The sequence below is a fragment of the Cnephaeus nilssonii genome (assembly GCF_951640355.1).
Source record: "Cnephaeus nilssonii genome assembly, chromosome: 20".
NCBI classification, from domain to species: Eukaryota; Metazoa; Chordata; class Mammalia; order Chiroptera; family Vespertilionidae; genus Cnephaeus; species Cnephaeus nilssonii.
This window is the reverse complement of record NC_137091.1, coordinates 9,296,120-9,321,377: the sequence shown is the minus strand read 5'-3', so window position 1 is coordinate 9,321,377 and position 25,258 is coordinate 9,296,120. Positions and strand designations below refer to the sequence as shown.

General features: G+C 62.6%; 1 protein-coding gene across 1 annotated transcript in view; it reads left to right on the top strand.

Annotated features, from left to right (window-relative positions):
* Nucleotides 1–25,074, top strand: part of VAC14 (VAC14 component of PIKFYVE complex) — a 97,318-nt gene extending 72,244 nt beyond the window's left edge. Inside the window, exons 15-19 of the mRNA XM_079760061.1 lie at nucleotides 14,129–14,303; nucleotides 15,670–15,788; nucleotides 16,981–17,060; nucleotides 19,159–19,309; nucleotides 23,331–25,074. Coding sequence (XP_079616187.1) covers nucleotides 14,129–14,303; nucleotides 15,670–15,788; nucleotides 16,981–17,060; nucleotides 19,159–19,309; nucleotides 23,331–23,493 — 688 coding nt within the window. The 3' untranslated portion in view covers nucleotides 23,494–25,074. The remainder of the gene's footprint in view (nucleotides 1–14,128; nucleotides 14,304–15,669; nucleotides 15,789–16,980; nucleotides 17,061–19,158; nucleotides 19,310–23,330) is intronic.
* Nucleotides 25,075–25,258: the final 184 nt, after the last annotated feature.

Sequence of the window (25,258 nt, the reverse complement as noted above, 5' to 3'; positions counted from 1 at the left end):
ACCTTGCCAGATGCCAGAGAGTAGAGTTGCCTGCTGTGTGGTCAGGTGTGGAGCTGCGGGTAGTGATTGGAGACCAGGAGAGTCTCGGTCTGGATTTTAGGCTCAGTTCCGAGGGGGCAGAGGGACCTTAGAGTCAGCTGAGTTCTGTCCCACAAGGAGGACACCGAGGCTGATTCCTCAGGACTGTTTACCACGCGCCGCCCGTGTGCGAGGCAGACCCAGGCGCCGTGGCCGCGTCCGCAGACAGCACTCGGTGTGACGGGAGCTCTCCAGAGGAAAGAGTGGGTCCCCGCAGGGTCCTTCTGTGACTCTTCCTGGAGCAGGCGGCGAGCCAGGCCCCACGCCAGCCCTGGGCGCGCACAGGACCGAAAGCCAGTTCCTGCCTTTACCAAGGTGGCAATCTAGGGACACAGGCAGGCAGGTGACCAGTGAGTAAGAAATGTGCGTCCCAGTGCTGTGATTTGTGCTCTGGAGGAAATTGGGGGGGGGGGGGGGGGGGGGTCAGGCTCAGCCTGGGGAAGGTGGGTGCCCACGGCCTTAACGGTGACCCAGATCCCGTGTTTCTCGGAGCAGAGATGTGCCCTAGTTTCCCTCTCCTCAGGCTCAGCCGAAGCCACGCCAAGAATTGGCTTTTAAAGGCTGCCCGAAATGTGGTTCAGAGCCAGAAAAATCTATAGAGCCAGTGCATTTGTGACCTTGTTGAAAATGCTTACTGAGGCAAATCAAGGGGGTGGGGTTTGTGTTTTTTCTTCTTTTTAAAATCAGTATTTTTTACTAATTTGGGGCTCCTCACCCCCATCCCCTCCCTCTTGGCACATTCCCTCCTCCAGCCCCATGGCGCTCATCTTCTCCACTGTCCACACCCCTCCCCCCAACCCCTCTCCCCCCGCCAGGCATCAGGGATGAAAAATACCAGTGGGTAAAAATAAGGAGCCTGGGTATAGGCCTGGAAATGAGGCCACAGCTGTCAGGCCAGAGAGTCAGTGTCTCCCAGGAGGAACTGCCGGGAGCAGGGCTCGGCCCCTCCCCTGAGAGGGTGGCTGAGAGTCAGGAAGGGGCGGCTGCTGAGCTGGCGTGGGGAGGGCCAGGAAGTGCCATTTGTCCTGGAGCAGACCTGTCCTGTGCCCACCGGAGGGACACCGCAGTGGGCAGAGCTGGTCCCTGCCCTCCCAGGGAGAGTCACAGGCAGGGATATGGAAGCGGGATGCTGCTCTGGGGAGCAGATGGGATGGGGGAGGGCCCAGCCCCGGTGAAGAGGTCCAGCAAAGCTCTGGAAAGAGGCTGTTTAAGCCGAGCCTGAAAGATGAGGAGGAACTAGCTGGGATGGGGTGGGGTGGGGAGAACAGGTGTTTCTGACGGGTGACAGTCTGCTCAGAAGCCCACAGGCCAAGCCCAGCGCCCCAGGGCACTGAGGCCAGGTCCCTGCCGCCTCACAAGCAGCCCTGAGGAACCCAGTGACCCACTGACGGGCCTGAACAGGTTCAAAAACCAACTGCACCTGCCGCGGCCGCGCCGTTGGGAGGAGCTGCTCACATGGGCCACCTTGCACTGAGCTCCCACCTCCCCAGCCAAGAGGGACCTGGGCGTCTGTGCAAGGCCTCACCTGGCGGGGGGAAGGGGACCTCCCAGTGCTGCCGTCCTCCCAGCACTTCTATGGACAGAGGGAGGGGGCCCAGGGCTCCCAGGGTGGGGGTGGGGGTCTCATTTATTTGCTGTGCCTGCTGCGCCTTCGGCTCCTCCCCACTCTTAGCCTAAGACACCAAAGGCTGGTGAAGGAGTGGCTTGGGAAGCTTGCTGGACAGGGGTCTGGCTGCTGCGTCGTTCCAGAAGTTTCAGTGCTGCTGGAACCATCAGTGTGAGCAGATAACCTGGGCTCCGTTTAAAACCTCCTCAACCCCCAGACATCCCCGTCCTGACTTGTGTGGCTTTCTAGGGCGCTGCGTTTAGCCAGCTCATCCCCGGGGCCGTGAATCCAGCTGACGCCTTATCAGTTCATCGCTCCGGGGAAGTCAGCCTCTGCTTCCTCCTGTGTGCTGAGCCCTCGCTCCTGACAGACCTCAGTCCCTTTCCTGGAGGAGACCCGCCCCCTTCCCCCCCCCGCACCCCCACCCCCGTCCACCCCTGGCCCGACAGTTGGCAGTTCCTGGAGTTACCTCACTTCCTTCCTGCACTTGAAGCCTGAGCGGCCGCCCCCAGTCCAGTTCCTTCAGCCGTCTCCCGGCCCCCCAGTAGCAGGGTAATTGGTTTCTCAGATCTTCAGCTGTGCACCCCATCTGTGAGGATTTCCCGGTCCCCTGACCCTCCACAGGAAGGCGTGTGATCCTACTGCCTGAGGTACCCTGAGGGAGGGGCCAGGAGCGAGGCTGCGGCTTCATTTCTCCGCCCCTCCAGTCCCTCTGCTCCTGCTCCTGCTCCTGCTCCTGCTCCTGCCCGCCATGCCTGAAATAGCAACCCCACCACTTTCTCTCCCCGCCCCACCCCCGCAGCCCAAGGTCACGCTCCCCCCAGGCTGGGGCTCGGGGCCTGGTGTGATAGCAACTGCCCACTGAGCTCCGTCTCCAGCCCAGCTCCCGAGATGAGTCTCTGCAATTACAGCTCTTGGAAGGTTGCCGCTTTCATTTCATTTCTGTGGTGTTCGGAGGAGAGTTCAAGCCTCTCTTCACATGTTCGGTCTTCCCGAGCCAGCTAAGGGGGTTCCGGGAGAGAAGAGACTGATCAAAGACATATGCCCACAGGCCAAGCACAGTGGCGGGGAGAGCGGGGGAGCCGGGCCCTGAGAGGGGAGGCCAGAAAGGAATCAGGATGGATGGACCCTGACCCGGACAGGCGTGAGTGCCCGCGGGGAGGGGAGGACAGAGGGTGGCACCAGCCGCAGCGTCCTCTCGCCACAGCCGTGCTGCCTCCTCCAGCCTCACCTGCAGGAGGTGCCTCCCTGAGACTTCATCATCCGAGTCCTGCTGTGCCCGTCCTGTCTCCCAAGCCCACCCTCTTCCTCAGCCTGGCCTTGGCTCGGCCCGTCCCCTCAGAAGGGCAGCCCCACGACCCTCTGTACTTCACGTTGGGAGAAGGTGGTTGCAGGAGGCAAAGTGATTTAAATAGCAGCTTAGAGGGCGGCGGCCCGTGCACTGCTTTGATGGTCTGCAGACTCAGCTGTCACCCCGTGCGGCCCCAGCGCACCCCCAGCGCCCAGGCCCTTCGCTGGGAAGACTCCTCTCTCTCCTCCATCCAGCTTCTGGAGAAAGCCTCCCCGAGCCGGGAGTGGAGCCAGGCCTCTCCTCCTGCCTGTGTTATGCTAATCGCTCCCTGCGAACGGCAGACTTTGTAGGAGGTTTGCCTGGTTTCAGAAGAAACCCACGCCTTTGAGCCTTTGAAGCAAAGAGCCACAGTAGCTAAAAATACAATTTCCCGGCTGTTGATCCTCTCATTTGTAAAATGCAAGTTTCCATTGTTAAATCTGCAAATCGGCAGCAGCCCCCACCCCCAGGGGGAGAGGGAGAGGGAGGCTCTGCCATCCTCTGGGGAGGCGCTACCTCTGAGCCCTGCTCCCGGCTCTGCCTCTGAGAGCTCCAGAGGGAGTCCAAGATCATCCCACAATGTAGAGGATTCTAATTTAAAACAAAAACAAAAGACACCATATTTATTGTTTTGAAAAAACTTAAACCATATAAGATTTAAAAAAAAAAAAAGATGCAGGAGAATATTGCATAAGATGTAAAAGACCCTAAACCACCACTTCCTCCCAAAAAGTAACCTCTGTTTTCAGTTTCATGTATTTCCTTCCTTCCAAAACTTTGTCTGTGTGTTTATAAATATACAACTCCGTTTGGCTTTGGTTGTGGTTGTGGGTTTTCCAGGATTCTAGACCCAGAATTGATCTGGCCTTGTTTTCACTCCCTCGCGTCTTTCCACAGAGCACCCCTCCCTCGGGATCCTGACATGTTTCCGTCAAAGCCGAGTGGCTCAGGGCCGCTGTCCCGTGTCAAGGCCGCCGTATCCATCGCCCGCCTCTGTGTGGTGGCCTGGTCTCTGCTGGGTGGGCAGTGACCACGTGATGCTGGGGGACGGGCGGCGGCCGGGGAGGGCTCATCCATAACCGGGACCGGGACTCCTCAGACACCTCCTGGACCCTTTCCCCAGAGGGACTTCCACGGGCCCTTCCGCATTCTGGTGCATTTAATCCGGTGAAGATTGCCTGGGCTGGAAAGGAACATTCGGTTGAAAGCCCATTTCACGCATCTTAAAATTCCCTGAAAACGACTGATCGCGAGAGGGCTTTTCCAGCCGCCTGGCAGGGGGCGGAGGGAGGGGGTACGAATGAGAGAAACCCCTTCCATGTGGCCTGGGAGAACGGAAGGAGTCCCCTCCATGCTGTCTGTGTCCCTCTCCTGCTGTGGCCCCTCCACCGCCCAGCCCTTTCTCCCTGGTCTTTCCACCACTTTCCCAGAGACCCAGCAGGGAGGCCGCCCTGGTACTTGCTCTTTGTTACCAGCAGCGGCACTATTGTTTCCCTTCCGTTGTTTTCTGATGCTTATCTCAGTGCCCTTCAAGTGGGCACTTGTAAAGAGCTACAGAAAGTCTCAGTTCACAGGGTTTCATAAAACCCCCACACTGCAGATTTGGAGGCCAGAAAAGCACGATCTAACTCCCTAATCAGAGACTGTTCTCTTCTGTGGAAGCCAACAATGTAGCCAGAATGGCAGGAGAGGCATAAGCCACAGGCTGGGCCTCCTCCCCCGGGGCCAGGGAGACAAACCCAGGCCCGGCTCCTGCTGGTGATAAGGTGAGAGTGGCGATAAGGGGTCCTGGGCAGGCACAGGTCTGGCCTGAGAGTTGATCTCTTTTCCCTTCCTTTGAACAGAGCAAGTCGGGGCCTATGACCCTGCTGTATGGCCTTGGACAACTCCGTGGCTTCAGTGTCATTAGCACACAACCTCCGAGGGCCTCCGTGAGCCTCGTACGCCGGGCTGGAGTTGGCTGGACAGGCAGGTGTGGGGGCCAGGAAACAGTTTGCCACGTTGTTTGTGTGTTTGCGGCCTCTTCCCAGGCAGGGCCACCAGTGGGGAGACGATACATCTTAGGAGCAATCCTGCTTGAAGGCGGGAGCACAGAGTGTTCAAAGGGACAAAGGTTCCATTCGCACTTCTCTCTTTAACAGTCAGCCTAGAGGACAGCAGACATCGGGGCTCAGAGATGCTGTGTCCCTGGCAGTGCTGGCCTGGATTCAGAGCATCAGCCATAGAATTGAAACCACCCCCCTCTACCTACCCCTGCCCCAGGACCCAAACTTCAGAGCGGCGTCTCCTAGCAGAGGTTTCTGGGAACCTGCTGCTAGTCACCCCTGTTCCCAGCCCCTGGGTCTGAGTTTGGGTTCTGGCTACAGAGCTGTGGACACAGTTCCCAGATTCTGCCTCCCACCCGACCCCTTGGCAAAAGAACAGCACCCCAGCAGGGCAGAGCTAAGTGTGGCACAGGCCAGCTCTGTGCCGGCCAGGTGTGGTCCGGGCCTGCCACCCACAGAGGTAGCTTCAGGGAGAGGATGAGGGAGAAGGAGCTGGTTTGCAGATAAGCTGCCTTGGTGCCATAAGAAGGTTCTGGAAGAACTCCGGTTCCAGTCCATCAGAAGGCCCAGTGATATCTAGCCATGGTGCCCCCAGATCATCTGCCTTCCAGAAAAAGCACATCCAAGCCCCTGTGCTGTGGGCCCTGGTGCCTGCGAGCCCGGTGCATGGTGAAGAAGCAGCTGAGAGCTTGGTGCCAGGACGGGGCCAGCTGGGACCTTGGCCAGGCCTTGATCTCTTCACTCTCATTCTCCGTTAAAAGGGGACCTGGCCCGTGTTAAGCGGATTTGAAGGATGCAACGTGCCTCATGTGGAAGTGCTCACGAGTGTCTGTTCTATGTGCCATTGTTGGGCAAGAGGCTGTGACACAGCTGGAAGGAAATCCCTGTGACCGGAGAAGGCAGGAGCCGGCCGCTCTCAGGGCTTGGCACGTGTTGGCCTTTCTTAGAGCTGATTGTCATGAAGACAATAGGATTTCCTGTGGTGGCCCGTCCTTCTGTCTTCATTTGCTCTGGGTGTCCAACAGATGACACACTCAGAAGCTTGGGCTTTCCTACCAAGGGTTTGAGACCCCGCTCACACCGCCTCCCCCGCTGTCTTCACCCCCGCCTGGTCCTCCCAACACTGCCTTATCCTCCAGCGCCCAGCACCCCTCAGCCGAGTCCCCGGGTCTTCCCTGCTTGTTTCCTGGTGTCCCACAGCCTCCTGCCATCTGAGCTCCATCCAGCCACACTCGGGGTACCTCTGTGAGGGCTAGAAGGTGCAGCCTCCCGTGGGACACACACCGGGACCACATCTGTAAATCAGAACCCTGCTGAGACCCCTCCTGCAAGTGCTTCGACCAGAACCAGACACTGGGCAGCAACCCCAGTGCGTGAAGCCGCCCGCTCCCTAGACCCCTGAATCCCACCACTGAAGTCATCCGGGCCACCTTGCCTCTCCTGGCGATTAACTTTCTAGTCCACAAGCATCTGCCTCCCTGCTGCCCACAGGGGCCCAGCCCTGGGCCAGGCCCAATGGGGTTTCCCATACCTCCTGCCCTGGGGAGCCTGGGTCAGGACAGGAGACTCACTGCCTGCGGGTGTCAGGAGAGGGAGCTCAGGAGGGTGGAGGGCCACGAGGAGCTAGAGAGTGCCTATGAATGGACAGGGGGTAGCCTCAGCCAGGCTGAGAGTAGCACGTGGAAAATGGGCCCAACTAGGTCAGCCGGGCTGTGCCCAGGGGATGGCTCCCGTCCCGGGAGCAGGCGGGGCCCCCCAGCGGCAGGAAGGCCCACCCGATCCCTGGTGGTGGAGGAAGCGGCCACCTCTCCTGGCTCTGCCCACTCACCTTGGTCCCTCCAGCAAACCCCACACCCGGCGAGAAGTCAGCCGGGCCTAGGGCCTCAGCCGCTGCCTCCAGGAGACCCTTTGGTTTTCTTGGCCCCTCCTGCCCAGTGAGGCCTTCCTCGGAGGTCTCCGGCGAGCCCAGCCGGGTGCCTGTGGCTGACGTCTTCAACAGAGGGAGAGAGCTAGGTGGCCAAAGAGCCCTTTCCGCCTCCTCCTCTTCCTCCGCCGCCTCCTCATCCGCCGTGCCCCGCCCTCCATCGCCTTTCGCCAGCTCCCAGCAAGACCCAGAAAAACAAGTCCTCGTGCCTCCTCCTCCCACTCCCACCACCCTACCCCAAAACTTTTAAGTGCATCAGACACATCGACTGCATTAAACACGATGAATTTTTCAGGCATGAGTTGGCAGGGTTACCATGGCTGCCTCTGCCCTGAAGGGCGCACTGCCAAGGATTGATTGAAATAAATAAAACAGATTTACAGTTTTCATACTTAGGAAGCAGAGCTGGAGGGGAAGAGGAGTGAGGGAGGGTGGGGGAGGGTGCGTGAAACCCGGAGCTTCGGAACCTCAGATGGGAGACCACGCCCTCCTCCACCCTGACATTACTCTGACTGAGAGCTGCTTGCTCTGTACATTCCTGCAGAAGCCCAGCTGTCAGGCAGGGCAAGGCCAGGAGGGTCCTTTTCCCGTGGGAATGGCTCTGGGTCCCTGTGTTTTCTACACTTGACATTAGGCCGCACTTCAGAGTTACAGCTGTGAGACTCCAGGCATCTCCCAGGAAAGCCGTGTCCCATTGGCCTTGACCACTGAGAGGCCATGGACACCAGCTAGAGGCCAAAGGAGAGAGGAAGTGAGGGCCTGTCGCTCTGTGCACGGGATTGGCCTGGTCGGGACACAGCAGCAGGCAGCTGGGGGTGGGTGCAGGAAGGAGGCCAGGCTCGAGGGAGAAGGGAGGACCTTGATCAGCAGCACTCGGGGCGATGGCCATGATTTGGCCCTGCCTTCCACAGTGCCTGGACCAGAGGGCCTAAAGCGCGTTGCCTCCCCGGCTGGTCGGCGCAGCCCTGAGGCCAGCTTGTACGGGGCCATGGAGTCTACCCCACCCCGAGCTCTCTCAAAGGCAGCGTCCAGTTGCAGCCTCTGAGAAGAAGCGTGAACCAGGGCTGCCTGCCCAGTCACCTCCAGAGCTGGCAGCGGCCAGCAGGAGAGCAGACCTCCCACCTCACCTTCCCCCCAGTCCAGCCCGCACCACAGACCAGAGCTCGCAGGCCCAGGGCTGGGGAGCTGGACCTGCCTGGGTGGGAGACGGGAGGGGCGGGTGGTCCTGATGAAGGAGAGGACCAGGTGGGGGCAGAATGGGGCAGGGGCTTCTGTGAGTGTCAGGGAGCTGGCAGGCAGTCCTTCCTGTGTCAGGGAGGCCTTTTGTTGGGCCCAGCCCCGCAGGAGGCACCGAATGAAATCATCCACATGCCCGCCTCTCAGTGGCACTGACCCAGCACGATTCCTGGGGGTCTGGACGGGCCCAGGAAGAACTCGCCCCCTTGATCACACGGAGCTGGGGGCATAGAAGAGCTGGACACACCGCCCACCCTGGAGTTTGGCATCTGAAGCGAATTCTGAATTCTCTGTTTGTCACGGGGCAGTGAGCACCGAGAGGAAGGCAAGGGTTGAAGCAGGACGGTATTAATAGCAACTGGGAAAGATCAGGGGTGGGAGGCGGGTGCCCCCAGCCTTTCCACCCATCTCTCAACATTGACATCTCTGTCCACTCCAGTGGGCTGGAGTCCAGTCTCCCCACCAGGCCAGCTGTCCTGTGCACTGTGCTGTGGCGCCCATCCATGTGGTCAGATAACTGCTTGGGACAGGCCCGGGAGGAAATGGTTGCCCAGCCTCTGTTTCCCCTGTAGTCATCGGTGCCCTTCCCCCGTCCCTGTCCAGGATCCCTGCCTTGGGTCAGGGGGCGCCTTTTGTCTCTTAAAAAGGCCAGGCCCAAGGAAGGATGGGGTGGGAGAGAGGGCTGCAGCTCACTCCCCCAGCCCGCCCTCAGCTCTGGCTCAGCGTCAGAACAGGCGGGCGTCCGCATGCCCTTACTTGGTGAGGGAGCTGAGGAGAGCCCAGAGGCCAGCTGAGCATCTCCAAAGGGGCCAGGGACTCGGGAGGGCCTGCCGACATGAGGGTGAGGGGCTGTTTCTGGCCGTGGTGACCTTGCTGGTCCTGTTTCCGAGAGGCGAGGGGAAGTGGGGTCATGGAAAGAAATCTTACATCGTCTCCGAAGCACATGGCAGAGTCCAGATTCCCCCGAGCCCACCCGGCAGGGAGCCAGAATGCTTCCTCCCACGGAGGGCACCGTGCTCAGGCCTCCAGGCCCACCCCTCACTGTGGGGCCCCTGCTCTTGCAGTGGGCCTGGTCCTGCCGGGGCCCCAGATGTCCCCTCCCTATACCACCCACCCACCCACCCCCCCTGCCTTGTGTCTGTCCTGAAAGGAACCACTCACACTCCCCCTTCCGCCACCCCGCTACCTAGACAGGCCTCCAGTGCTCAGCTGCCCCTCGTGCCCCGCCTGGGCCCACAGGCTGAGCCTGGACAGCAGGGGCTGACCAGGGCGGGAGAGGCATCTGGCGGCAGAAGCAGCTCCCCACCTGGCACCCCCGGAGAGCGGCACCTCCTCCTGTCCACTCTCAGCCGGGGTGGGGCTCGGAGCCACTGGGCGGTCTTGTCCTCCACACCAAGGCTGCCCTGCCCACGCTGGGGGCCTGCCCGGTCCCTGGAGGCGAAGCCGTGTGTGGCCCCTTCCCCACACCCAGGACAGGGTGGAGGAGAGCACCAGGCTCCCCATTGGCCTGGCAGGGGCCAGCCTGTGCCCAGGCCTTTCTCCCAGGAGTCGGGCAGCAGCTGTTGCCTCATGGCAGGCCGCCTCCTGCCCAGCCTAGGCCACCTGGCCTCAGGGCATGGCCTCAGTCTGGAGCCGGTTGTCACCCTCCTCCTTCCCCGAGTCTGGCACACGTGTCACCTAACGCCGCGGCTGTGGGTGGGTGCCAGGGGCTCGGCGAGCACCTTCCACCGTGGCCAGCACTGAGGCTGGTGGCCTTCGGGGCCGGCGTCTGCGGCACAGTGGATGCTCGGCCAGTGTTAGTGTTGAAGGGGCCGTGACGTGAAGCTCACACCAGCCTGGCAGGTGCGGCCACTCCCAGCGGGCAGGCTGCAGAGGGCCTTCCCCTTTGAGGCCCCCGCAGGACGCAGCAGTCCATGGGGAAAGTGGGGCTCCCGCTCTGTGTCCTGGGGCTCCAAAGCAGGCTGAAGACAGGTCGCTCCCGAGAGCCCCTGGCCTGTGACAGAGGGACCAAAGAGAACGCAGACCTGGAAGTAGCGGGTGGCTGCCCAGGCGGGTAGCAGGAGGCCTGAGGAGAGGAAGGCAGGACCCCGACCCCGGGGACCCCGTCTGAGTGTGAGGGCTCACATGTGGACCCCTGCCCAGTCCAGCGCTAAGGCGGGTGTGAGACCCCGTCCAGGTTCCCTCCCACCCCACCTATGCCTGGTCCCCAAGCATTTTCTAATCCAACCGGTGGTCCAGGAGGTCCGAAAGGTTGGCGACCGCTGCTCTAAACCATTGTCTCACGAGTAGCACTTTCATACAGGTATTAAAAGTCCAGGCAAATGTTTAATGCTTACAAGCTGTGCTCCATTACGGAGCTGTGCCTGAGAGCCAGGCAGGCAGCTCGGCCAGGCTGGGCTCGGCAGAGAAGTGATGACGCAGCAGCCCTGCGGGGCAGCCATCTGCCGGCCCCACCGGGTGGGCGGCCCCCGGTGCCCGCTCATAATAGGCACCGAGGAGGCGGAGCGGTAAGCAGGGGCTCACTCACGCTCTGGAAGTCGGTTCTTCGGGGTCGAATCTGCCCTTCCTGCTCCCTGGTCGGTGGTGTGGCTGGAGCAGGGTCCTCTGTGGAGGAGGGGTTTATAGTGCCCCGTGCCCAGGGTTGTGTGAAGACCTGGCCAGAGGTCTCCCTGGGCAGGGCAGCCAGGCCCCGGGTGGCAAGGGTGAAGGTGGGACCTCCTGGCAGCTGCGCTCTGCAGACCAGAACGCACACAGGTGTGCGGAGGGCTGGCTGGGCTCAGCACAGGAGTGTCTGCAGGCAGCCCTGTCCGTCAGCATGAGCCTTTCATCAGTGGCAGCGTGGCCCCTCCGCACAGTCACACTCACCTCCGATTGTTGAGCCCTGGCCGGTGTGGCTCAGTAGATAGAGCACCAGCCCGTGGACCAAAGGGCCCCGGGTTCGATTCTGGTCAAGGGCATGTACCTTGGTTGCAGGCTCCTCCCCGGCCTGGTCGGCATGAGCAGGAGGCAACCAATCCATGTGTTTCTCTCACATCGATGTTTCTCTCTGTCTTTCCCTCTCTTCCACTCTCTCTAAAAGATCAATGGAAAAGTATCCTCAGGTGAGGATTCACAATAAAAAAAACACACACAGTGATTATTGAGTGCCAGGCCCTCTTCTTGAGGGATATGGGGGTCCCAGACAAATTCTGGTGGGAGACCCAGCCAGGGACCTAGTGAACAAGTCCATCCCCCAGATGAGCTGGGTAATGAGAATCGCTTGGAAAGAAACGGGACTCCCTTGGAGCTGAGACCTGGATGGCTGGAAGGAGCCAGTCCCTGAGCAGCGTTCTCCAGGCCAGGGCAGAGGGCAGAGGGCAGAGGGCAGGACAGGAGAAAAGTGCCAGAGGCCAGGGCATCGTGAGGGAGGGAGCACACGTAAGGGCTGAGGTTGGAGAGGAACTGACCGGAGAGTGTGGGATCCTGGAGCCAGGGTGAGGGGCTGGGTTTTATTTCGATCCAGCAGGAAGCCACTGGGGAGTGCCATGCTCTGATGGACACTTTTTAAGGACCCCCGCTGGTGCACGGAGGGTGAATTCTGCAGTGAGAGAGGCAGGGAGGCCAATCAGGAGCCGGCCTTGGAGTTGACCGGGCACCAGGGCTGGGGTGGTTGACACAGGGCCCGGAGGAGGCAAGGTGTGCCCTGACGGCAGAGCCCCCTGCCCTGTCTTGCGGTGGACCCAACACGGGCCCAGGGGATCCAGGATGACTCCCTGGTTTGGGCTGCAGCCAGCTGGGTGAGCAGTGACGCCACTTCCTGAGATGGGGACAGTTGGGGGGCCAAGAGTTACGCTGTGGCCCTGCCACGTTAGAAATGCCATGCAGGGCTGTCCACCAGGCAAGTGGCTGCCCATGCAGAGCTCAGTGCGGTTTCAGAGGCACATGTGGCAGCCCCTGAGCTACAAGCATCTTTGAAAATAATCGTGGGCCAGATGCCACCACCAGGAGACAGACAGGAGAGCGAGCAGGAGAGCTGCACGGCACGGGGGGGGGGGGGGGGGGGGGGGGAGCCACTGGAGAGGTGGCAGGACCAGCGGAGCACGGGGTCACCGTGGCCAGAGAAGAGCGTTTCCAGAAAACTCTGCCATCCCGGGCCTTCTGTAGCTCCGCCAGTGTTCCCCAGGTCTTAGGGACACCAGGAGCCTGGGTGCCCTCTTCTCCTCACGGCCACCCCCTCCGCCTGTCCCTCCGCACCCTCCCCGGCCGCCCCGCCGGCCTGTGGTTCCTGGAGGCGCTGCCTGGCAGCAGGCTCAGCTGTGGGCCTCTGTCATGGAGACGGCGGCAGCTGCAGGCGACGGGCATTTGTGAGCATTTGTCAGAGCGCTGCCCTTCCTCCCCGGCCTGCCCTTCTGGAACATTTCTCTCCCATGGCCCTGGAGACGGGGCTCCTGTAGGGCTGGGAGGACCAGAGGGGACAGGAGGCCTGTTCTCTGCCTAAGGGCCAGGCTTTCTCCTGTGAGCTGGCTGTTACCCCCACTCGTGTTACCCAACCAGGAGCCCCATTCACCATAGACTGTGCACCCCACACAAGCCATCACGCTCTGAGTAGCCCCCATGGTGGGCAGTGTCGCCAGGTGGGACGTAAAGACATTGTCACATAGACATTGGGTCACACGGCTGGGCAGGAGCACCAGGTTCTGGGACCTCTGCCCCCCACCAACACCCCACATCCCGGGCAGGCAGGGGAGCCCCAGGTGATGGTAGAGCTCCACCCATCCCCTCAACAGCCCTGTTTCCATGTCTCTGGTGGTTTCTTGCCCGAGTCTGCTGGTTCCGCTGGGCCTAGGCTGGATGGAGCCTGCCTGCCCACTGTTTGTACTTCGTGGCTTGGGATTTGGGGAGTTTGGGGGGTGGGAGATCTTCTCCAGCCTGGCCCCCAGGCATGGTTGGTATTTACTGGTAGAGGAAAGCAGGAGGCCAGTCCCCGATGCTGCATTTACTGCGAGGTCAGTGACCTGGGATGGACATGTTTCAGGCCTCAGACCCTGTCCCCACCAGCCCCAGGCATGGTCTGCGGGCTTCCCTGGAGCAGAGACTAGGAGTCAGAGAGGGGCACCCTCCCTCTCACCAACCACTCGCCCACTCGGTGCGGCCCTCCCTGCTCAGGAAGCCTGGACTCCCGGGGGCCCGGCCTCCGTGGGCAGAGGGACAAACTCGGGAGGTCGACAGGCTTCCTCCAAGCCCATCCTCACGACCACCTGTTCCTGTTGGCCTCACCTTGGGAAACTTTTTCTTTACTCCCTGGGATCTCTGTTTTCCTGTTGGTAAAATGGGACTCCTTTCCCCCAAGGCCAAGCCTTAGACCCCAAGATTCTCCCTAGAGAAGAGACGGTGGAAAGAAAGGAGCCCTAACTGACCCCATGACCTTGGTCAAGTCACCTCACCGCCCTGTGCCAGCAAAGATGAAACTCGGAGTGTCCGTAGGTTTGCTCATCCCACAAGTGCCGCCTGAGCCCGGCTGCCTGCAGCACCTCCAGGCGGGGCTGCAGTGAGAACCGCACAAACAAGTTCCTGACTCGGGCTCTCGTGGGGAGTGGCGGGGGACAGGACACGGTGACCAGCACGTGTAGAGGCTGGGCGGCGGAGAGCGCCGTGTATGTGGGGGTGAGAGCCAGGGCTTGCCGCTCTCTGAGAACCGTCTTCCTGGGGCAGAGTCAGGGACGAATAGTCTGGGGCTCCGGAGTCGCTGGGCCAGGGTGAGTGGTTTTGGGAGGCGTGGAGCCAGGCCCGCGGTGAGCAATGCCCAGTGTCCCCCCACGGTCCCCACACCGGCCCCAGGAGAAGCAGGTGTCCTCGGGATGCGGAGACCGGGGAGGGGTCCAAAGTGAGGCCCAGGGGTGGCCGTAACCTTTGCTCTGCCCGCTTTCCAGGCAGCTGTGCCTCCTGCTGAACGCGGAGAACATCTTCCACTCGATGGCGGACATCCTACTTCGAGAAGAGGACCTCAAGTTCGCCTCGACCATGGTCCACACCCTCAACACCATCCTGCTCACCTCCACAGAGCTCTTCCAGCTGAGGAACCAGCTCAAGGACCTGAGGACACTGGTACTGTGCCTGCGGGCTCTGGCTGGGGAAACCTGTGTGCACGCAGCACCCGTCCTGCCAGCCCACCCTCAGCCCCGGAGGCTCTCTGGGAGGAGACCGGATGAAATGGGAGGTCTCCCTGGGCCAGTGTGAAATCCGGACCCCCCTGGGTTGCGTACAGGAAGCGGCACCGTGGGAGTGAGTCACAGCTGGTTCCTTGAGCAGCGCTGTGGAGGCCTCTCAAGGAGACCGTGTGCTCTGCTCGGGTCCACGCGCCCTCCCTGACCCATCAAAGGCGGTGCCTTTTGTCCATTGACACCCCACTCCCACCCTGGCGCTGCCCCCTGGCACACAGAGTTCTGGGCCCATGTGGGGGACCCAATGGGTGATGCCCTCTGGATGCCACCTCCCTGTCAGGGCCCGGCCTGTGGCTGTCACCCTGCTGGGGTCAGGGGTTACTGCTCTCGTTGCCCTCCTCCTTGGCCCTGGCCCTGCTCCCCAACAGCTAGACCATGTGCCTCGAAAGTCACCCTGTCGGAAGCCAGGGTATCAGGGCTGCCTGTCCCAGGCTTTGGGTGAGGACCTCCCCGGGGCTGATCAGAGAGCAGGAAGGTACTCACCACCCTCCCATCCTGTGCTGGGGGCCGTGGTCAAGGTCATGCTCCCCCGGGGATGGGGGCTGAGTTGCAAATGGCCTCCAGGGGGTTCGTTCCCCTCTCTGGGCTGCAGCCACCACCCCCACGCCCTCCTTCCCAGCTCAGACCCCGCATCCACCCCTCTCCAGGACAGCCAAGCCTGGTCTGAGGGCATCTGGGGCCAAGAGGCTTGGAACGATCCAGGCCACACCCCTGCCTCCTTCCTGTGGTTCCTTTCAGACATTCGCAGAGGCCTTAAGAATTTTCCTCAGGGCAGGGGCTCCCGCGAATGTGGGTTCAACTCCTGGGCTGGTTTCCGAGTGCAAGGTGGGCCACAGAGAGGGAGGAGATGAGCCGTTTGAGGACGAGGGGTGGGTGCTGCAGGGAACCGCCTCCCCACCCGCAGGCTGTGCCCTCCCGCACAGCCCTCCCAGCCCCACACGCTCGGGACACAGGGTCCTGGAGGGGACAGTCACTGTTACTCGCCGAGCAGAAATACCAGCACGGAAGACAGGCTCCCCCACCAGGCCCTGTCACCACCACGTGGCTCTGTGGGGCCCAGAGTAATGACAGGGTCCGGGAGGAACTGTCAGCGTTTCCTTTGTGACAGTGCATTCCCAGCGGGGCTGCCAAACAGCTGGCTCCTGGCTCCCCACAAGGGCCCTTCCCGCTCAGGTCCCCACATGGAACCCGGGTGGGAGGAGCAGGTGGGGAGGGGTGGGCCCTCTGCTCACTGCTCACGCCTCCCCCAGGAGAGCCAGGACCTGTTCTGCTGCCTGTACCGCTCCTGGTGCCACAACCCCGTCACCACGGTGTCCCTCTGCTTCCTCACCCAGAACTACCGGCACGCCTACGACCTCATCCAGAAGTTGTATCCTTCGCTGTCACGGTTCTTCCGGTCCAGCCGCTGGAGGGGTGGGCCCACTGCCATCCTCCTGCCCCCGGCCCGTGACATCAGGACCCAGTGGGTGCCTTGAGGGATGTGTTTGCTGTAGGCAGCGAACGGTCCTCTGGGCCCTCGTGGAGGAGAGCTGGCCCTGGAGAAACCGCGTAGGCTGGGGATCGGGGCTGAGCGGGCCATCTAGGTGCGGGTGCCAGGGAACGGGCAGGGGCACCTGCTGGCTGCAGGTCGGCTGGGCCCGGTGCTGGGGCGAGCGAGAGACAAGGCCTAGAGCAGGGGGGGCGCGAGCCTGCGGGCTGAGCTGAGAGTTGGTGCTTTTGCTGCTGTTTAGGTACCTTCAGGGGCCACAAAGCCAGAGCCAGAGCAGTCAGGGATGACCCAGCGGGCAGAGCGGGCTGGCCGGGACCCAGCGGGCAGAGCGGGCTGGCCGGGAGGCCTCAGAATAGGGAAACCCCCAGCCCACTCAGGGCCTGCCTCAGCGAAGGGCATCATGGTCAGCTTTTGTTTAAAATACTGTAAAGCAAACCAGCCTTCTCCGGGAATGCCTGGCGTGTGGCCCTCACTGGGAGAGCTGCTTAGATGCAAAATCGGTCTTCCCTGAGGGGCCTGGAGTTGGGGTTCAGGAAAGAGGGGTCCTGAGGGTTCTTTGAGGGTCAGCCATGGCCTTGCCTGGCTCCCGCAGGTGCTGCTCCCCTTCCACACCCTAGATTTGCTTCTCTCGGTCATTGGTGACCAAGGGACCAGAGGCCACACCTGCCGCAGCCCTGACCTTGGCCTCAGGCGGGAGCAGGCCCTTCCTGCCCAGCCCTCCCCACAGGCTGCAGGGCTGCGATAAGTGAGAGCCTTTCAGAGCCCAGATCGCAGGGGGGAGCTGCCGGAGCAGAGCCCGGTGCCGTGCAGCGGGGACAGCTGTGCCGCCTCTCATTTAGAGGGACACAAAGGCAGAGGGAATAGACGAATGCCCTTCGGATGCGGAATCCAGCTTAGGCAGAAGCAGGCTCTGTGCCTCGGGAGCCGGACCGGAGGGAGGAGGGTCTCTCTGAGCCGCTGGGTCAGGCCCGTGGGTCCCAGCTCTCCAGCTGCCGCCCCTCCCCGCCACGGCCCCTCCCTGAGACAGGCTGCCCTGGCCCAGGGGGAAGACTTTCCTTGACTGCCCACCCAGCGGGGACCTGGAGGTCACTGTGGACTTCCTCACGGAGGTGGACAAGCTGGTGCAGCTGATCGAGTGCCCCATCTTCACATGTAAGGGCCCTGCCTCTGGCCTCTGGCCTCTGGCCTCTGGCCGGCCTGGAGTGAGGCGGGGGTGAAGCCACACTCAGAAGAGGGAGGCGGGGAGGGGGAAGAGCAGTCACCCCAGGGATACTCTGGAATGTCAAGAACGTAAGACTGGGGAGGAGATCAGGAGACCAGCCGCAGCAGGGCTGGGACATGTGGCATCAGAACCTGCCTGTGTGCCTCAGGGGGGTCCTGTGGACACACCAGTGCCGACAGCAAAACCCACTGAAGGTGAGTCTCGTCGCTGCCAGGAGAACTGGAGCAGTGCTGTCCGGACAGGTGGGCCGCTGTCCCAGCGCTGTGCCCGGCCCCTCCCCCCAGCACGCCACTCTCTGCCCTGGCTCTTGGAAGCTGCGGGGACCCTCCGCCCACCTGCAGGCGCTCCTGTGTGCCCAAGAGCCACACACTCATCTCTCCGCAAAGCAGAGTTGGCATTTGCTGGGAGCCTATGGGTGGGAGCTGCCTGATTGTAACACCCAGGCTGCATTGCAAAAGTGGCAGCTGGCTGCGGCACACACAGCTCTTGGCGCCTCAGACACAGTGACTGCATGAAGGTGAGAAGCCAGCCACCCAGGCCTCCTGCTCTCTGGCAGCGCCTGTGACCTGTCAGGCTGGCCCAGTGGTCGGCAAACTGCAGCTCGCGAGCCGCAGTTTGCTGCTCTGTTGACTAATGAGTTTGCCGACCACTGGGATAGGGGCTTAATCACAAGGAACAACAACAGCCTGTAATTATTGGAATCGAGAGTCTAGGTCAGTGGTCGGCAGACTCATTAGTCAACAGAGCGGCAGACCGCGGCTTGCAAGCTGCATGTGGCTCACGAGCCGCAGTTTGCCGACCACTGGGCTAGGCCATCAGCCTTCACCCTGGAGCCAAAGGCAGACGCAGGGGCCGAAGACGCCACCCCTTATGCCCATCCAAACTGAAGGCAGCTTGTCCCAAGAGCCAGGCACATGCCGCCCGATGCCTGTGGGACACAAGAGCGGGGGGAGACCCTGCTCCCCGTGGATTGCACCTGAGCCTGTCCCAAGTGGTCCCCTGAGCTGATCTCACTTCCCTGAGGGCCTCCCATGCAGCCAGGCACATGCTCCCCTTAGGTCAGATCCATCCCGACCCTAGAAAAGCGACAGCATCTTCTCTCCAGACCCAGGGCTTTGTTGGGGCGACCACAGAGATGCACCCCTGGTGCTGCCGAGCACCCGTTCTAACTGTGGGATGCCTAGACCCGGCTTCCCCCGGGCCCCAGGGGTTTGGACCCTGATAGGCCCACGCTTCTGCTGGAGGTGCAAGGCACGGGGATGACTGCTCGTCTCCCCTGGCGGCCCCGGCCACCTCGGAAGGGGAGGGCTGCGGGAGGCCCTGCTTCCTAGCTTTCCCAGCCCCGGGCCTGGCTGCTCCCTACTCAGCCTCAGCCCAGACGCTGCACAGCTGCCGCTGGTGGCGTGGCCTCTCCGGGAGTGTGTGTCACCCTCCACAGAGGGTCCCCAGCTGGGCCTAGAGACACGAGAAGGTAGAGCCAGTGACTCCCAGAGAGGCTCAGAGGAGAGAAGGCTGGGCCTGTGTAGTTGGGACGCGTGCTGGGCAGGGCCAGGGGTGTGTCTCCTCCCACCTGGCGGGGTGGTGGCAGGACTGGGATCTGAGGTGGATTCCAAAGCCCCTACCAGACACACGTGGGGTGTGTTTCAGCCCCACACGAACGCGCTTTCCATCTTGCCCTCCCTCAGCGGTCCTAACCCCGCCTCTCCGGCCCACCTGTTTACAGCTCGTGTGGCACGGACGGGGACCTGCTGCACAGTAAGGCCCAAGCCCCTCCTTACCAGGGAGGCAGTGAGCATGGGGCAGGGGCAGCCCAGGGCAGGTTGGGCGTCGCCAGGCTGAGGTGACTGTTGGGAAGATCAGACGGGCGGTTGGGTAGGAAGAGAGAATGATGAGGTCAAGGGGACAGCTAGGCGCTACTGGATGGGGGCAGGAGTGGTACCTGGCTGTTGAGCCCAGTTCTCTGCCATGGCCCCCTGACTGGCCCTGTCCTGGCCAGGCTCTTAACCCCTGACCTCTGCCCTCCTGCAGATCTGCGCCTGCAACTGCTGGACGTGAAGAACAACCCGTACCTGATCAAGGCGCTCTATGGCCTGCTCATGCTGCTGCCCCAGAGCAGTGCCTTCCAGCTGCTCTCCCACCGGCTCCAGTGCGTGCCCAACCCCGAGTTGCTGCAGACCGAGTGAGTGCGGGCAGGGGCCTGCGCCCGCTGCCTCCATGGGGGGAGGCATCGCCACCCAGCAAGGGCAGGGCCAGAGGGGCCTGGTGAGGACGCTGTGCCTAAGGGGGCTGCCAAGGGTCTCCTTGCCTGGGCATCACACCCCTCTGTCACCTCAGACCCTGTCCACCCACCGCCACTTGCCCGTGGGCCTCTCATTTCCATATCAGAACACCAGGCTGGGGGATTCTGGGAGTAGGTGGTAGCGAGACCTTCTCTAAGAACCAGGGTTAACCTAAAAGTCAGAGGTGGCGTGCACCTGTGGCTGCACTGCGCGGTGCTGCCCGCAGGAAGAACAGGTACAGACACACCTCCGCCAAGAGGCCCAGCATGGCAGCTCTGGCAGGAGGCTGCGGCCCTGGGGGGTCGAGGCTCCCACCCGAACACACTGCTGGCCTGGCCCCTGGAGCCTGTTGGGCCTTGTCTATATTTGGTAACCCTTGGAGGCTTCGCCTCACCCACAGGCATTTGGCATCCGAGATGGAAAATTTCACTTGTCAGGTCGCCATGGAAACAGGCAGAGCCACTGAGAAGATTTACGCTGAATGGAGCGCGCCCAGCTTGCATCAGATGCCCTGTGTGTCTAGAATTCCCTCCCAGGCTGCTCAGGCCGCTCTGCAGGCCTGGCGTCTCGCTCCTGGAAGGCCTCGCGCCTTTGCCATTGGATGCAGGCAGCCTTGAGAGGGGCTTGCCCAGCACTCGGCCCCTGCAGGGTCAGCCCACCACCCCTCCCACTGGCCTGGCCTCGCCACAGGCTGGGTGTGGGCACCTGACTGCTGGTCTGCCCTGGGCCAGCTGGAGGGGCTCGAGCCCTCAGCAAGAGGGGTCTCCGGACCAAGGCCCAGCTCCTGCCCACCCTGACCCTCTCGCCAGCAGCAGCTCTCCAGGGCGGCAGTGCTGGCACTGTCCTGCTGCTCTTGGTGCCACCGGGGAATCCCAGGGAGCGGGGAGCAGCTGGGGAGTTGGGTTTGCATTTGGGGAGAGAGGCCCTGAAGCCACACTGCTTCGCTGCCTCCTCTGCACGGGCCTTTCCCACACCTGGTGGGTGAGGGCTGCCCTGGCAAGCGCTGAGGAAGGGGGTGCGGTGGGAGGGGAGGAGGAGGCAGACAGGCTGCTGCCCTGTGAACTCTGGTACCCGCCTTTCGGGAACCAGCCTGCCTTGCTGGGGAGGCCTCAAGGCCAGGCCGTGGACCCTGTGCTGTGGAGGGCCGTACCCTTCTCCGAGCTCTGCCAACTACTCTCCTGATCTCAGAATAGAGGGCCCCTCCCTGCGCGCCCCAAGCCAGGGTAGAGCGAGTCTGCACAGGGACGCTAGGGAAACGAGCGTTCCTTCAGAGTCTCCCGTGGTCAGTCAGGGGACATCCCCAGGCCTAGATAGGGACCTGGCCCCAGCTCTGACCTCAGGCCAGCCCCACACTTGCTCTGGGTTCTTCATCGGGAAATGAGCACGGGGACTAAATGGTTGCTTGAGGCTCTGCCCGGTCTTGAGGGCTCTGCGTTCCCAGCCGTTCTTAGCAAGGACCCAGGCGGACAGGCAGGGAGCAGTAGGTGAGGAGGGGCCTCGGGAACAGCTGGGGAGGGGTCAGATTGCAGGGTGGGCACAGAGGGACAGCGCACACCCTGGAGAGGACAGTCTCAGCCTGGGAGGGCCAGGCAGCTGGAGGACCGCGTCAGGTGCCTGGCAGGCCTGCGAGCAGGGAACAGCTGAGGGAGTTTCTGGGCTCTCGCCCTCCCTCATTCTGTGTGCTCAAGGCGCCCACAGGGCTAAGGGAGACTGCCCCCCTCAGGCTTCCCAGCCACTCCCCAAAGACCATCTCCCCGGGGGGCTGGAGGAGCCCTCCGAAGGAAAAGCTGTGACGCTCACCACAGTAGCCTGGTGACAGGTGCTGCGTGGGGTGGCAGGAGAGGAGCCCCAGCTCTGTGCTGCTGGCGGTGTCCTCCAGGCATCACTGCCTAAGGGTTGCAAACATGAAGGAACCGTGCGAGGCCCCGTGGTGGCTGTGCCCTCTGTGACGCAGGGAGAAGAGCCCTGACCCCCGTGGGACTTACCCCTCCCTGCGCCCATGACCTCGGGCCAGGAAGGGTCTACCCGCAGGGAGGCTGAGTCACTGGGGACAAGATTAATTGCTTAGAGAGCAAGGTACAGCTCACTCCTCCCGACCCCCACCCCTACCCTGGCCACATCTTGGCATATCACCCTGGGTTTGCCATTCACTGCTGGCATCTCCATGGAAACCCCTCATCTCACTCGGGGGCCTAATGCCTGGGCTCACCAGGAGTGTTGAGGGAGCAGCATACAGACCCCTGGAACCCCAGCGACATGCTTCCGGATCATCTCTGGCCTCATGTTTACAGGCCTGAGTTGGGGTACCATCCGGCCACCCCCTGAAGTTAGAGGTCCGAGCTCCAGGGTGTCTCTCAACCTCCTCAGAAACCCAGGTTTCTCTCTGGGGACAGTGGCACCTGTACCACATAGTGTCTGTGACAGGCGGTCCCTGCCTGCAGTCTGGCCCCTAGAGCAGCCCCACTCTGGTCTTTGTTGAACTGATGTTCAGCAAGCCGCTCAGGAGGCAAGGCCTGCGGCCCAGAGAGCAGCAGCCCAGCAACCGCCAAGGTGTCTGAGGTGATGCAGCTCCACAAGAAGGCAGGGAGGGAGCAGGCTGCGGGGAGTGCGGGGCCACCTCCAGGCTCCAGGTGGCCGACCATGGAGGGGCTCACGCTGCCGGTGCCTTTCAGGCTCAGACCATTGGGCGCCTGTACCTTGCCGGGAGCCAGGCTCACTGCCGAGGGGTCCGTTTGGGTGAAGCACATCGTGTTTCCCCCAAAATGAACTGAGCAGCTCCTGTGCCTCCAGCTGCCGGGCCCTGGCTGGTCACCTCCGAGGGCAGAGTTGTAGCCACGGTGGCTGCCCATCAGGTACCTAGGCGGGGGCTGGAGAAACCCCCCTTTACAGATAAGGAAACTGAGTCACCCAACATCCAATGGCTAGGAAGTGGTCGTGTTGCCATTGGGTCATATCTGTCTAGCTCCTGCTGCTGCCCGGACGCCCCCATTGAGGTCTGTTCATGAACTCACAGGACCCAAGGATTGTCACGAACAGCCAGAGCCTTCCTGAGACCCCTTCCTTAGAGGGAGCTGGAGGAAGGTGACTCCAGCGCACAGATCTGCCCCCCAGGCCAGTGCGGCTCCGTGAAGGAGAGCAGAGTGTGTCACGGGACTGCAGGGATGGTGAATGGGACGGGCCTGAGGGAGCTCGTCCTCAGGGGCAAGCTGAACACTGAGTTGAAGGGGCAGCAGGGCTCCTAGCTTGCCCAGCTGTAAGGAGGACCAGGCACACTGTACTAGTAAGTGTGCAGTGCACCACGCGTGCTGCTGCACCGAGCAGCTGGGGCGGGTGGTAGCAGCAAGAGGGGTAGGAGCCATGGGCATGCCCAGCCATGAGACCGGCTTTCCTTCCCCAGGGGCAGGGACTGCCTGCGGGCTTCTGGGCCCCCACACTCAAAAACATGTCCTGCCAATTGAGGGCCCAGTAGAGACCCTTCAGCCCTCCCTGCTGGCCCTAGCCCTAGCCCTGCCCCCGAGAAAGGGCCAGGCTGCCTCCTCCCCCATCCCTGACCCTGTTCCAGGCCCCAGCTGGCTTCCTGGCTGGCTGCAGGCCCTGGCTTTCACCCCAAAGGGAGCCACTCGTAAACAGGAAATGCTTCCCAATGCGCTGCCTGCTCTGGGCGCTGTTGCCAGCCCACAGGCTGGAGGCCATATCCAAGCCGCAGTGTTGACTGGTCTCTCCAACTGCTGGGGAGGGGAAGCTCACAGGCTCCTCAACTCTTTGGGGCTGTCGGGGAAGGGGTGCTGGGCCCGAAGCAGCAAACCCCCGCCATCGAGTTCTACCACCTGTGGCCCTGCCCTCCTGTGTCTGGAGCTGCGCCCCTCCAGCAGCACGTGTGCCGGGACGTTGACACTGCGCCCTTCTGCTCCCTCTCCCCAGAGACAGTCTGAAGGCAGCCCCCAGGTCCCAGAAAACGGACTCGGCCAGCATTGACTATGCAGAGCTGCTGCAGCACTTTGAGAAGGTCCAGAAGAAACACCTGGAAGTGAGGCACCAGCGGAGTGGGCGTGGGGATCACCTGGACCGCAGGGTTGTCCTCTGACAGGCCTGGCGTGGAGAAGGGCCCAAGGAGCGGTCCCGTGGAGCATTGGGATCTTCAGGCCCCTTCCCACAGCCTGAGGACCTGCCTCGGGAGCAGGCTGGCCCTGCCACAGCCCAGGGATGGAGCAGGGGTGGAGGCTGTTCTGTCTACCCGATCTCTCACCACCCGGCCCCCTGGCCGCCAGCTCTGTCCAGGTGGGGCCACAGCCTCAGACGCCGCCTGTCCTCTGGAATGGGTCTTTCTAATACCCTCTGTGAAAGAGCTTGACCTCCCAGCCCACCAGAGCCCTGGCCTCATGCAATGTGTGTACACGTAGCTGTGTGCACATAGGGGCCAGCACAGAGCTCCGTGTGAATGATGCATTCCCTGCCCCAATAAAGAAATGACAGGAAACCCTCAGCCTGCGCCTGCCTGCTCCTTCCCACTGGCGCCCGCCCCTGCCTGATGCGGCAGCTGCCCCAGGACCTTGCACCTATCCTGGAGACAGGTCTCCTGGTGGCTCCAAGGAGGGCTAGCTTCGTCGGGAGTGTGGTTACTACACACTCACTTGACAGGTGTGGGCCCTGGGGGTCCCAGCTCACCCCTAGGAGCTGCCCCTACTTCCTGGAGAGCACCGAGCACTGGCCTGCCTGGGAACCGGAAAGCCCTCCCAGGCACCTACTCTGGCTCCCATCCTGATTGCCCCAGGGACAGTGGGACACGTCCCCACTGGACAGACGGACTGGGCGCACCTCCGGAGCTCCGGAATGAAAGGGCGTGCGCACTGCAGAACTGCAGCTCATGGGGGTGGGAAGGAGGGCCCAGACCAGTGCAAGGAGGGAGGACGTGCCCAGGTGCTTCCCCTTGATTTGGCTAAATGAGCCTCACCTAACCGCACCTGTAGGCCCTTGACCTCACACTTTGGGAAGCCTCTGATTGGCCTACGGGCCCTTAAGTGGCTCTCAGGACCCGGGGGGTGGGAGCGAAGGAGCTTTTCCCAGAGCAGCGACTCTGGGTGGGTTTCACTGCTGGAGTCTCCAGGGTCAGGGTGCAGGACGCGGCCCACTTATGCCCTACTGGACCCACATGGTCCCCACCACCCCAAGAAAGGTTGCCCGAGGACCAGGTCACTACTCCCAAACGCCAGGCACCCCAGCAGGCTGGCATCCGCGCCACTTGGACAAGGAGCCAAAGAACTTGTGGAGGAGGGTCCGAACTCCGCGGCGCCTGGGATGAAGCGCCCCCGGGCAGGCGGCCCTCGGGGCACCTCGTGCAGTGTGCGGTGTGGCCGTCCTGGGGAGGCTCCCAGGGGACCCCAGCCCTCCGCGGGTCTGCTGAGAGCCCGGGAAGCCCCAGGCCGAAGACCCCAGGCCGAAAGGCAGCGGTGAGCCCCTGCACGGGGGCGGGTAGCCGGCAGGCCCCGCCCCAGCGCCGCCCCCGACCCGCGTTGGCGCCCGCGCCGCCGCCCGCTCGCCCGACCAGTCTGGCCACGCTGGGCTCGGATTTCAAAGCCGCGGTGCCTGGCGGCGAACGGGCCTGCGCCCGCCCGGCGGTTCCCACAGCCCCTCCCGCCGCGACCCTCTACCCCCCCGCGTCCCCCTCGCCGCGCCCACGTGACGCCCGCGCCGCGGCGGCTCCGATTACCGCCGCCTCAGTCCCCGCGCCGAGGCTGCGCCGCCAGCTGCCCGCGCCGCGCCCCCCGGCCGCCGCCAGCCCCGCGCGCCATGGCCTGCGCCGCCCCGCGGCGGCCCGCGACCCCCGAGCGCGGCGCTGCCGGCCGCTGAGA